The 12057-nt window shown below is 36.1% G+C and overlaps 1 protein-coding gene across 6 annotated transcripts in view; it reads right to left on the bottom strand.

Moving 5' to 3' along the window:
- CDC14A (cell division cycle 14A) overlaps positions 1-12057 on the bottom strand; it is a 184150-nt gene that overhangs the window by 34196 nt on the left and 137897 nt on the right. For all 6 annotated transcript variants that reach the window (XM_067727043.1, XM_067727039.1, XM_067727040.1 and 3 more), the window contains one exon: positions 2576-2735. In XM_067727043.1, coding sequence (XP_067583144.1) covers positions 2576-2735 — 160 coding nt within the window. The remainder of the gene's footprint in view (positions 1-2575; positions 2736-12057) is intronic.

The raw sequence follows: 12057 nt of genomic DNA, 5'->3' as shown, positions 1-12057 counted from the left end.
GGGAGCCCCCTCCAGACCCACAGGATGGGCTGTGTACATTTCATAGTTCCTAGCCCAGCACTGAAGACCAGGTTCAATAAAGGAAAAGCCTCTATTTTTAAAAGATTTCTCATAACTCTAAGTGGGCGAAGAGAATTCATTACAGCCACAACCTACTCCATTACTATGGCCTGAATCATTCTGGTTCGTACTTTTGATTATTTTCCTTTTACCCACCCCGTAAGCACTGAAAAACTATACATTCAAGCTCCCCAAATCAGGTAACTACGGAGCTTCCCAAGCTTCCTAATAACCAATCACAGGAAAATTCCTATAGGCATAGAAATCAAAAACTAATTTGCTATCTCTGCTTTTGACTTAAAAAAAAAAAAAAAACTACCTCTAGAAGAACACTGGCTTTTTGCACTTTCTCTGTATATAAACTAAATAAATCCAGGATTTCCATGGGCTTCTATCCTGAACATTGGTATAGAACTTGAAACATTAAAACCCTTGCAGCATTCTTGACGTATTTTCCCAACTGGAATTCACAAGAATGATAAAGGAGTCACTAACTCTGTTATACTCACTTGAGTAAACTAACTCCCCATATTCATGGAGACAGCACCAGATAAGCATAGCAATAAAAAGGCTCAGAATCAGAAGAGGTACTTGCACAAAGCATCACCTAACTATAAAGTCGTCCAAAACCCATAGATATGTCACTGTCTACAATCTTAACCACACCATCATTCTCTAGTATTTCTGAACTCTTTCATTTCTGTCCTCTAATTTCAAAAATAATAGCACTTCTGAATGAGAGCTAAGTAATTAATTTGGGGGGTGGGAAATAGGAACGAGGAAAAACAGCCAACATCTGAATATATGCTCATATTTCAAACTGACTTATTTTAAATTTCAATCATATTGCATTCATCACCCTTCCAGTGATAAATAAATGTTATTCAGTCCCAAGTTCAACAAACTGGGATCTAAAAAAGTATGAGAATGAAATGTTCCAACTACCAGATGTTAATTTAATACAGATTATGATATAAAAAGCATTATGTTCCTGCAAGATAAATATATTTCTCAGATGGATGGGTTTCATATGTGCCTCTTCAGAGGTCATAACTCAAAAGCCTTATTTACTTGAACTCAAACCTGGGGAGGAAATGCTGACCAGAGCAACAAAGTGTTCTTGTTTAGCTACATTATCTCATTAAAATGTCAGTCCAGATCCTTTTTGTTTGCTTTGAAAAGGCCAAACCATAACACAGAGACAAGAAAAGGTCTACAAGGGCTCTGAACATCAACACGACCTTGGCTAATAAGATTTATGCTTGGTCAGGACAGATGACTCAAACCAGTAAACTTAGCCACTTCATCAGTGGCTGTCCTGGAGAACATACCACAGGGTTGAAAACTCAGTTCCTCCAGCAGTCCCCATCCTTCCTCTTGAAGAAAACACTCCCTATCTCCGAGCACGCTTGTTATCTTTCCTGGTGAAAAAAAATCTGTTTGGGATGCCAACTGTTGACCTAACAGAGCTATGATGCATTCTTTCCATCCTTGAGGGCTAAGCTTGTGCAAGGTCCTTGTCCATGTCTAATGGGTCACTGCCTAATTGAATGTAAACCTACACTGGCTACTTAAATATTTTAATAGCTTTTTTGCCCCTTTAGTGACATAAAAATACAAATATAAACTAGGTGCTTAGCTTCACCTCAGGCATACTGTGGTAGACAGAGCTAAACTAGGAGTCAGACTACCAGCTCTTAAGGTGGCCCCACTACTTGAAAACTCTGTAATCTTGGGCAAGTAAAAAATTTTGTGCGACCCGGGTTTCTGATCCACACAAGAGAGGAAACTAGAACAAATTATTTCAAGGTTGCTTCTACCTCCAAAAATGCCCATGATCTTAATTCTTAGTGAATCACTATCATTTTTATTGAGGTAGCAAGTATAATAGAAAAAAATATGGGTTTGAAATCAGATAGACCTGGACTGAATCATGTTTCTGACACTGAGAACTTCTCTAATATTCAATTTCCTTATTATAAAATAGAGATAATATTGACTAACTCACCAGGTAGTTATGGAGATTAAATCAGACGATGTATGTCAATTGTTTAAAGTGGTTTGTTTATAATGGAGTCTCAATTAAAAAAAAAAAAGTTGCCCCTGATTATGTTTTCAACTCTGGACTTACTTTAGAAATCATGAATTTGAGGCTTCAATGTACCACTTGTGGTATGTAATATCCAACTGTCCCATTAAGATTTTTCGTGTTGATATCTATTTCCATTTTAAAAGAGAAAGTTTGCTTTTCTATTTCTTTTTTGTAAGTATTTTCCAAACCAGAGTAGACTCCTTTATAATTGTACTCCTTAAATTACAGCTTTTTTCTTTTTAAGGATAATTGCTTTCTTTGCTTTTATTATTGCTTTATAGGTGTTGACTCCATGCCTAAAAATTTAGTACTGCAGCATTCAGAGAAGAGATGTGGCTATGTTATATGTGTTCAATTGGGAAACAAAGAAATGCAGAACGTTAGTCTTAAGGAGACACGAAAATCTTCCTGGAAAAAACTCACCTCTCCAAATCTCTCCACGTTTTGTATTTTAGATAAGTTTCCACCAATAGACATATCATCCAAGCTAGAAAGAATTTTATTAATACTTCCTTCACTGGATGGTCTATTTTTCAGTTTGGATCGGAAAATGTCTCCTTGGACCCACAACGATGCCTGTTTCCTGTAAAAAGGAGAAAAAAACAAAATAATCTTTGAAATAAATGAGTATCACCTCCTCAAAAGTATATCTTATAGACAAAAAGATTAGCAGATAGACATTTGCAGATCAGACTAGAAAGATTATGAAGTCTTAAAGAAAAATAAAGTCATTTTCTGAATGCCAAAACAAATTATTTAAAGTTGTACAGATGAACTGGTTTGCAGGGCAGAAATTGAGACACAGATGTAGAGAACAACCAAGGGGGGAAAGCCGCAGGGGGGTGGGGATGGTGGTGTGCTGAATTGGGCGATTGGGATTATAAAATGGATAACTAATAAGAACCTGCTGTATAAGAAAATAAAATAAAATTCAAAAAATAAATAAAGTTATATATTAAATACAAAACGCTTCTTCCAATATATGTCTATATAGCCCTACATGGGTTGACTATTAAGGTTCCCAGTGTTTAAGACAAATTCCACAGCCATAAAGACAGTGAGCCAATTTGTCTTTTAAACATGAATTTGAAATCTGTAACATAGTTCTCAAATAGCAATTTGATACATCTGTAAAAATAGCTGGAGTGAAATGGACTCAAAGATGTGGTGAATAAACTTAAGTTAGATGGAGATAGTACCTTAAAAAAGTACCAAACACCTAATTGTATGTGGTATCATGAAAAGCCATGAACATATAACTTTACAAACCCACTCTTATAACCTAAAAATAAGGTTTATAGCCTCAATTAGATGATCCTTTTGGAAAAAGAAAATGTATTTGACGTTCATCTATAAGCTTTCCTTTATTCAAACAAGACATATTTACAACTGTTTTCAAGGTTATAAGAAAAGAACTTAAATGTGTAAGTAAAATGACAATCTGGGGCTACTATTTTTATTGATCGAGTCACCTTCATGTATTTCTTTTAAGATAAATTACCCCACAGAACAGTTTTTGTTCTGTACTATACCATACTGTACAGATTAGAATTCAACCAAAAACATTATTGTTCATCACAAGGAATACCAACATGCAATGAAATAATAGCATTATCAGGGAGATGCCACCAATAAGAACATAGATTTCTTTTGTAAAGCAGCAGGGACACCGAGTAATACTTTCTCTCAAAGGTTCTACATATCACAGAAAATCCAGGTTAAAACATGAGGAGAAAAACAAATAACCCTCCCTGAAATGTACTGTCTCATTGAGCCCTCAGGAAAGGAATCCATCTTTCCTTTTAAACAGGAATCCGTCTTTCCTTTTAAACCATGTTTATTCTCAAATCAGAACTTTATTGTTTACAGTTAAAAATTGTTGAAAGTCTTGAAGAAGAGTTTATCCTTTAAATTACAGCAAAACTTTACATATGCAATCCCTCCAACCAAGCAAATCCATATCTAGGTATTACACTACAGAAATACACGCTTGTGTACAAGATACAAACACTTGTTACAATGTTATTTCTAATAGCAAAATAATGGAGACACCCTAATGGACAACAGCTTATTAAATTACAGTAGATCTATTCCGTGAAATATTATGTAGTCAGTAAAAAGCCTGGGATGGACTCACATGTGGTGACAGGGAAGAGTAGCTATGAAATAAAGCATTAGTGAATGAATAATATAAGTGACAGAGTGTGGAAAGTGTGACCCTGTTATTAAAAAACAAAAACAAAAGGGAAAAAGGTTACAATTCACAGTTCACAGTTATTTAGAAGATTATATGCCAAAATATTAATGAGTTACCCTGAAGAACAGTGACAAAGGAAAATTTTGCTTTCTACTACATAATGTCTACACTTTTTTACTCTTTTTAAAAACAATGTGCTTTGTTTGCTTTTGTAAAAAATAAATGATCTGAAAATAAATAAATACAAATATAGCTCAAAGCAGAACAAAGATAGAGTAATTCTGAAAAGGAACCTTTAAAGTTGCTATCATAAAAGATAGCATGCAGCACATGACTACACTGTGTTAACAAGAGCATCTTCAGAAGTCAGGAGAAGAAGTGCCCAAATGTTAACAGCATAGGGTAGAAATGAATGGTTGAGGGGTTTTCTTTATTTTAAATATAATATCCTACCCTACTTTCAAATAAGAAATTTTGTTTTTCTTTTACTTTTTGCTCATTTTTCAATATTTTCCAAATAAAGCAAAAGAGAAAAAGAAATACCTTTAGATATAATTTCTGAGACAGCCTGTATGGATACAGATATATAGATATAGATGTAGAGATAGATATGATACAGATATAGATAGCCACTATAGATATAAAATGCTGTCCACATACAAGACTGACTTTTCATTCCTAACATTGTTCTAAAATTGAAACTAGATTAAAGAATGTTTCTAAATACATTAAATTTTAAAATAAAAATTTGGTGAATTTTTTAAATATATGAATAAAATTAAAATTCCAGAAATCCACACACACCAATTCACTAAGGAGTATGGCAGTATCTACCTTCTATCATGGCAGATTTTTTTTGCTTCTTGGAAGCAAACTACTGAGGAGTGTTTCCTGAGCTTAGGATACATAAATTGATGAGGTAATTTTTCTATACCAGTTGTAAAAATATGTATTCAAAACGAACTCTTCTTAACTTTTTCTCCCCTTGTGGAAATCTTCATAAAACCATGGAATAGCCTTCCTGATACTTTGTATCTTCAAAAATTCTTGCTTTAATTTTTTGCTCCTCCAAACTTTTTTCACTTACTGTTACATCTAGCATAACCTTTTATATGATGCTTGAATCTATATCCCTCCAGTAGTAGTAAACAAAAGCACAGCCCTTGGCACAGTATGGATACTTCAAAAAAACAACTGTTAAATTTATAAATAATAGAGGTCTTGGGCCTCTGGTCAAAACCCCCCAGTAATAAAGAACTACTTCTTCACAAGGAAAGAAAACTCAGCCCTGTCACAGATAATGAAAAAATCAGCTACATGAAACACCCAGAAAGGACAGGGATAAACAGATAAGACAGAATTCCTGTCCCTCAAGAAATTCCCAGGACTTCCCTGGTGGCGCAGTGGTTAAGAATCCACCTGCCAGTGCAGGGGACACAGGTTCGATCCCTGGTCCAGGAAGGTTCCACATGCCGTGGAGCAACTAAGCCTGTGCACCACAACTACTGAGCCTGTGCTCTAGAGCCCACGAGCCACAACTACTGAAGCCCATGTGCCTAGGGCCTGTGCTCTGCAACAAGAGAAGCCACCACAATGAGAAGCCCACGCACCGCAATGAAGAGCAGCCCCCACTCGCTGCAACTAGAGAAAGCCCACGAGCAGAAACGAAGACCCAATGCAGCCAAAAATAAATAAATGAATAAAAAATAAATAAATAAAATAAAAATAAATTAAAAAAAAAGAAATTCCGAGGTTAGTATGAGAAAAGTAAACAACTGAAATCCAATATTAAAGCGCTATGACCAAGATTTGCTTGCCTAGGAGAAGGGGCCCTTAACTCAAACTGAAAGAATCAGACTGAAGTTGTCTGAGAATCCAGACATTATCTAGAAAGATGAGCAGGGCTTAGTCAGCAAGAGTATTCCCCAACAAAAAAAAACAATGTGGGCTTGAAGAAACAGTGATATCAAAGAACGCAGCATGTATGGAAAACTGTTGTTTGGCTTGGCTGAAGCCCTTCTGCTTCAGAGAAGAGGAGAAGGGAAGCAGCTCCTAGCAAGCTCTGCGCACCATGCTAAGGGGCTTACCTTAGATCTCAGAACTGAAGAGAAGACCCTGTAAGGATATTTAGGTATAAAAAACATGAAGAGGGAACAGAAGCTGAGAAGCTGGAGGCCCAAGAGGACAAATTGAAAAAAATTCTAATTCCAAAATGTTATAAACTTGCTGCCAACCTAAAGATGAAGATGACAACATGACACCTTTCACTTGTTCAGTTTAAAAGACTCAATCTGTCCCATCACTGGAAAGACTTCATTTAAACCTGAATATACAGATGATAAGGTGTCAAAGTTGATTTATGTGTTGCTGAGCGATGCTGTACTCAAGTGCTCCTTAAGAAAAAGCAGCACTTCACGCAAATATCTTTTTTAATGACAGTGGAAACCACGTTAGCTTTTATTGTGGTGCCTATTACTCCTTAAAAGCCTCATCTCAAACAGAAGAAGTAAAACATGTATTTTTAAGTATTCAGCATTTAAAAATCAAATCCTGTGAAGCTAACACACCAACTCAAAGTAAATCCCCCAGTAAAGTAGTGCATTTTCTAAGAGAGCGTGACATAACTGAACCTCTACCAAAAAAGAACAAGTGCTTTGAAGTAACTTTGAACGGAGTCTTGTTGAGAAAAGTAACCAGTGCTAGGGTCATTATTTTTGGCCATGTCCTGGCCCTAGGTTAGTCAGGTTTGGGCTAGCCAAGCCTGGGACATAAGGAAAGAACTAATTAACTTCGCCTCATTACGAGCCAAGTCATAGCTAATTCTGATATAAAACCTTCATGAGTCTTTAAAAAAAAACAAAAACTGCTTTTAAAATTCCTCTAAAGAAAGTCAGGTCAGTTGCATTGTTACAAATATTCCTGGTTTTGAATTCAGAACACAGTGGCAGCCACAGTGCAGCAGCTTCTGTTTGTGGCTGATCTCTTCTCTCTCACTTTCCTGACTGTAACCGAATCCCATCTCCACACCATCCTAACTCTTCCTCTTCATCACTTCTTCCATCCTCAACGCATATTTTTTCTAGTATGACCTAATCCTGACCCCAGTGTCCATCCAAAGCCACCATTTGGTCATTTCATATAGAAACCCAACCAACTCTCTAGCTCAACCTAGGCCTCCTCTAGCTGTGACTTGAACACCAATCTGCCCTGTGTGCCTCCTTCCACTGCCCCAGGGCTCTTTCGGAAACAGAGTAGTTCCTGGTTTAAAGAATTGGACTAATGAAATGGTCTAACCTGATATCAAAGGAAGACAGACTAGACAGCAGTACCCAAGATTCAGGGGGTGGGAAGGAGACAGGTATTCAAGGAGTTCTACTCTTACTTTGGAGAGTAAGAATGGAAGATTTAATAGGAAGATGCTTAGAAAGAATTTATGAGGGTGTAGGGAAAAGTTCTTGATTCTGAAATACACAAGGAGAGAAAAAAATGACTTAGGGAATTCCCAAAAAGATTCAACTAGCTAATTCTCATTTAGGGATAGAACCCCACAATTAGGACCTAGATCACTGGTATCATACCAAAGTACAAACTTTATAAGTAAACCTAATGCTTTATGGCTTACATTTTGTTTTTCCAACTCTAACCCTTTTACACAGGAAACATAGAACTAGCATTATTCAGTCAACAAATAAAACATTTTAATAAGAAAAAAAAAGGAAACAAAACAAAAACCATTCAATCTTCTATCTTCAGTAACTGATATGAGTATTTCAAGATAAATTTCTGATGCCATCGTTGCCAAAAATTCTTACATATACCTTATCCTTTTTACTTAGACCCATATTAGAATTTTATTTTTCCTTAGCCAATAGATTCAATGCCAACTGAGAGTCAATAAATGGATCAAATGATGCAACAGTAAATACTGAAAAGCAATATAACTGTAACTGCAAAAATATGACTGTCAAATAAACAGTGCAAACTCAAACCTATGCAATGTGCTTGTTAGTTTAATAAACAAATCACAATATTGTCTATTATTAAGTTCTTTTGTTCACAATATTTCAAAATTTAAGTACTGTATTTTAGGAAAGACAAGTTCTTAAATCTTCAAAAAAGATTATTAAAAAAATTTAATCCATATTTCTTGACCTAGCCCATGTATCTTAAAAAAATACTATAAATAAATTATAATTTAAAACCCAAGCAGTTATTGTTAGACATTTTTAAGCACTTTTCCATTTTCTTGAACAGGTTTTCTTCATCTTATTTTTAGTAATTTCCTGAAATAAAAACCAGTGGTTGAACTATTAATTTCTATTGTTGTTCAATCCAATTGTGAAACTAACCAAATGCCATAAGCACCAAACTAAATGTTGTATAAGCTGATACCTACAAGTAAAAATGAGCCACAGACTCTTGTTACACAATGTGGTTGGTGGACCAGTAGCATAGTTATCACCTGGGAGCTTGTTGGAAAGTGCATTTCACAAAATCCCCAAATGAATGTTACACACTTTAATAGCTGAGAAGTACTGCAGATAACCGAAGGCTTATAACTAAATTATAATGCTGAAAAATATCCAACTTACTGGAAGTTGATGAAAATATCTACGATAATAAAGCAGAATGGGGCAATTTCTGATTTATGGGTTTAGGAACAAAAGAGTTCAGCCACAACATTGCTTTCTTAATGATAACTTCAAAGTGAAAGCTCTACTTTGCAAATACGGAACTCCCTGCAGAATCCAGATTTAAGCTCTGAGTTCTTACTGCCTCAGGAGGATTTTAAAAAATAAAAACAATAACAACATCATATCAGTTCCCGTAAGTAAAGGATCTCTGTGAGCTGAAAGTCCCCGTGGGAACTGCATACCTGTCCCTCAAGGATCCCTTTCTAATGAATGAAAGCTTCAATGGATCATGATCCAGAGGTCAGCATAGTATCACACAGTGAATATTCAACAAAACAAATCATAAAAGCAGCCTGGGGCTTCCCTGGTGGCACAGTGGTTGAGAGTCTGCCTGCCGATGCCAGGGACACAGGTTCGTGCCCCGGTCCAGGAAGATCCCACATGCCGTGGAGCGGCTAGGCCCATAAGCCATGGCCGCTGAGCCTGGGCGTCCGGAGCCTGTGCTCCGCAACGGGAGAGGCCACAACAGTGAGAGGCCCGCATACCACCAAAAAAAAAAAAAAAAAAGCAGCCTGATCCCGTCTATATACTATATATATTCTACAGGCTCTCTCTGAGAAGGATGAGTTTAGACTTGTCTCAGTAATAAAAGAGACATGGTTGTGCAGCATTTTAAGAACTTTGAGGATATTTGGTAGAAGACATATTTTGGGTGCAGAATGGTATTTTTAGCTTAAGAATATGAACTTCAAGTAGAAGAAAAACACCTGATGGTTGTTTTGCAAATAGCTTTATTTATATCCTAGAAAAAATGTAAATATAAAATTTCAGTCCGTTACAAAAGGGATGTCTTGATCAGCCAATACATAAATTCATCAGCTCACAAGGATTTTAATAAACATCTCTCTTACTGCTGGTGACATTAAGAGGAAGGTTTCTTCAAGGCATAGAAATCAACACCTGGGTACACTTTGGTGTTCAAGGACTAGCACGATGTGACGAACCAGCTTTCCTAAAGTCACAGATTTAGAATTAACATTATCTAAAAAGCACTGACTGGATTTTTCACTTCTGAAAGAATGCAATCCCTCTAACTTGTTCAGTCATTTTCGACAGATGAAAACCTATTAGAAAACTTTTTAATCCTCTTTCTTTCCTAATGAACCTGTTACTTATTCATGCTTCTACGTCATCACTGACATCATGCTCTTCATTTCTCATATCATTAGTCAGTCTTCAAAGCCTGAGATATATTTCCTTGAAATGACCTGGTGCCCATCTCTAATTCTTCGGTCTAACTTCCAGCCCCTTTGACAAGTCCCCGTCCCCTAGATTTTAGTAGTAGTCTCCTTTTTAGCCTCTCTGACTACAATCTCCCTCCATTCTATTCATCTTATACATTGCTGCAGCCCAATCTTCCTTAAATGACATGCCAATCATGCAACTCTACTACATCAAATACTCCAAAGTAGAAATATGATGAATAAGAGAAGTCTGGAATATACATGTTCAAATTAGGATCTGTGTATCTTACTGTACGTATTTACTGACTATCTACCCAAATGTATACAATGTACACCGATGTATTAGTTTCTTCTCTAAACAAAGCTGCTCTCACAAATTACCACAAGCTTAGTGGCTTAGAAGAACACATATTTACTTTCATACAGTTGTGGAGGTCAGGAGTCCATCATCAGCTTCACTGAGCTAAAGTCAAATTGTTGGCAGGGTTGGTTCGTTCTGGAGACTAGGAAGGGAGAATCTGTTTCCTCGCCTTTTTCAGCCACCAGTGGCTGCCCATACTCCTTGGTGTATGGTCCCGTCCTCCAGCTTCAATCCAATCTCTGTTTCTATCACCACATCACCTTCTTGTCTAGTTGACTCCTCCTGTGTCCCTGTGATTACACTGAACCCACCAGAATAATCCAGAATAATCTCTTCACTCTGAGATCTTTTACTTGATCTTATTTGCAAACTCCCCATTATAAGATCAAGTGGGGTTTATTCCAGAGATGTAGGTCTCATTCAGTATTTTTTTAAAAATCAGTGTAATCCACCATATTAACAGGCTAAAGAAGAAAATCACATGATCATATCAATCAGTGCAGAAAAAGCATTTGACAAAATTCAACACCTGCTCATAATAAGAACTCTCAGAAATACAGAAATAGAGGGGAACTTCCTCAACTTGATAAACCTCCAATTAATATTTCATGGTGAATGCCTGGATATTTTCCCCCACCAAGCCTGGGAACAAGGGAAGTGTGTCTATTTTCACCACAATTATTCAAGTTCTAGCTGGTGCACCAAGGGAAAAAAGGGAAGTAAAAGACATAGAGATTGGAAAGGTAACAAAATTCTCCCTATTTGTAGATGACATGATTGTCTATGCAGCAATCCCCAGGAATTCACACACATTTCTTTCTCTCTCTCTCTTAAATTTCAGGGTACAAAATAAGTATAGATAGAAAGTCAATTGTATTTCTACGTATGAGCAATTAATACATGGACACTGAAATTAAAAAAACAGTATCATTTATAATCACTCAAAAAATTTGAAATACTTAGGTGTAAATCTAACAAAACAGGACTTATATGATGAAAGCTAAACAATGATGATGAAAGAAATCAAAGAAGATATAAATAAATGAAAAGACATATTGTGTTTATGGATTAGAAGACTCAACAACAGTAAAGATGTCAATTCTCCCAAAACTGATATAGCGATTTAACACATTTGCATCAAAATTGCAGAATGATATTTTTGTAGATGTGGACAAGATTATTCTAAAATTTATATGGAAAAGAAAATAAACTGGCATTGCTAAGACAATTTTGTTAAAGAATGAAAAATGGGAGGAGTCATTCTTCTGTTAAGGCTCTACATAAGTACAGCATCAAGAGAGTACAGTATTGGAGGAAGAATAGAAAAATACATCAATGGAACAGAATAAAGAACAAAGAAATATGCCCATCTAATTGTTGACAGAGATGTAAAAGTAATTCAATGGAGAAAAAATAACCTTTTCAACAAATGTTGCCACAGCAACTGGACAGCTATAGGCAAAAAAAAA

Source organism: Pseudorca crassidens, chromosome 2 (assembly GCF_039906515.1).
Source record: "Pseudorca crassidens isolate mPseCra1 chromosome 2, mPseCra1.hap1, whole genome shotgun sequence".
NCBI classification, from domain to species: Eukaryota; Metazoa; Chordata; class Mammalia; order Artiodactyla; family Delphinidae; genus Pseudorca; species Pseudorca crassidens.
Note: the sequence above shows the minus strand (reverse complement) of the source record. Positions and strands in the feature narration are given on the sequence as shown.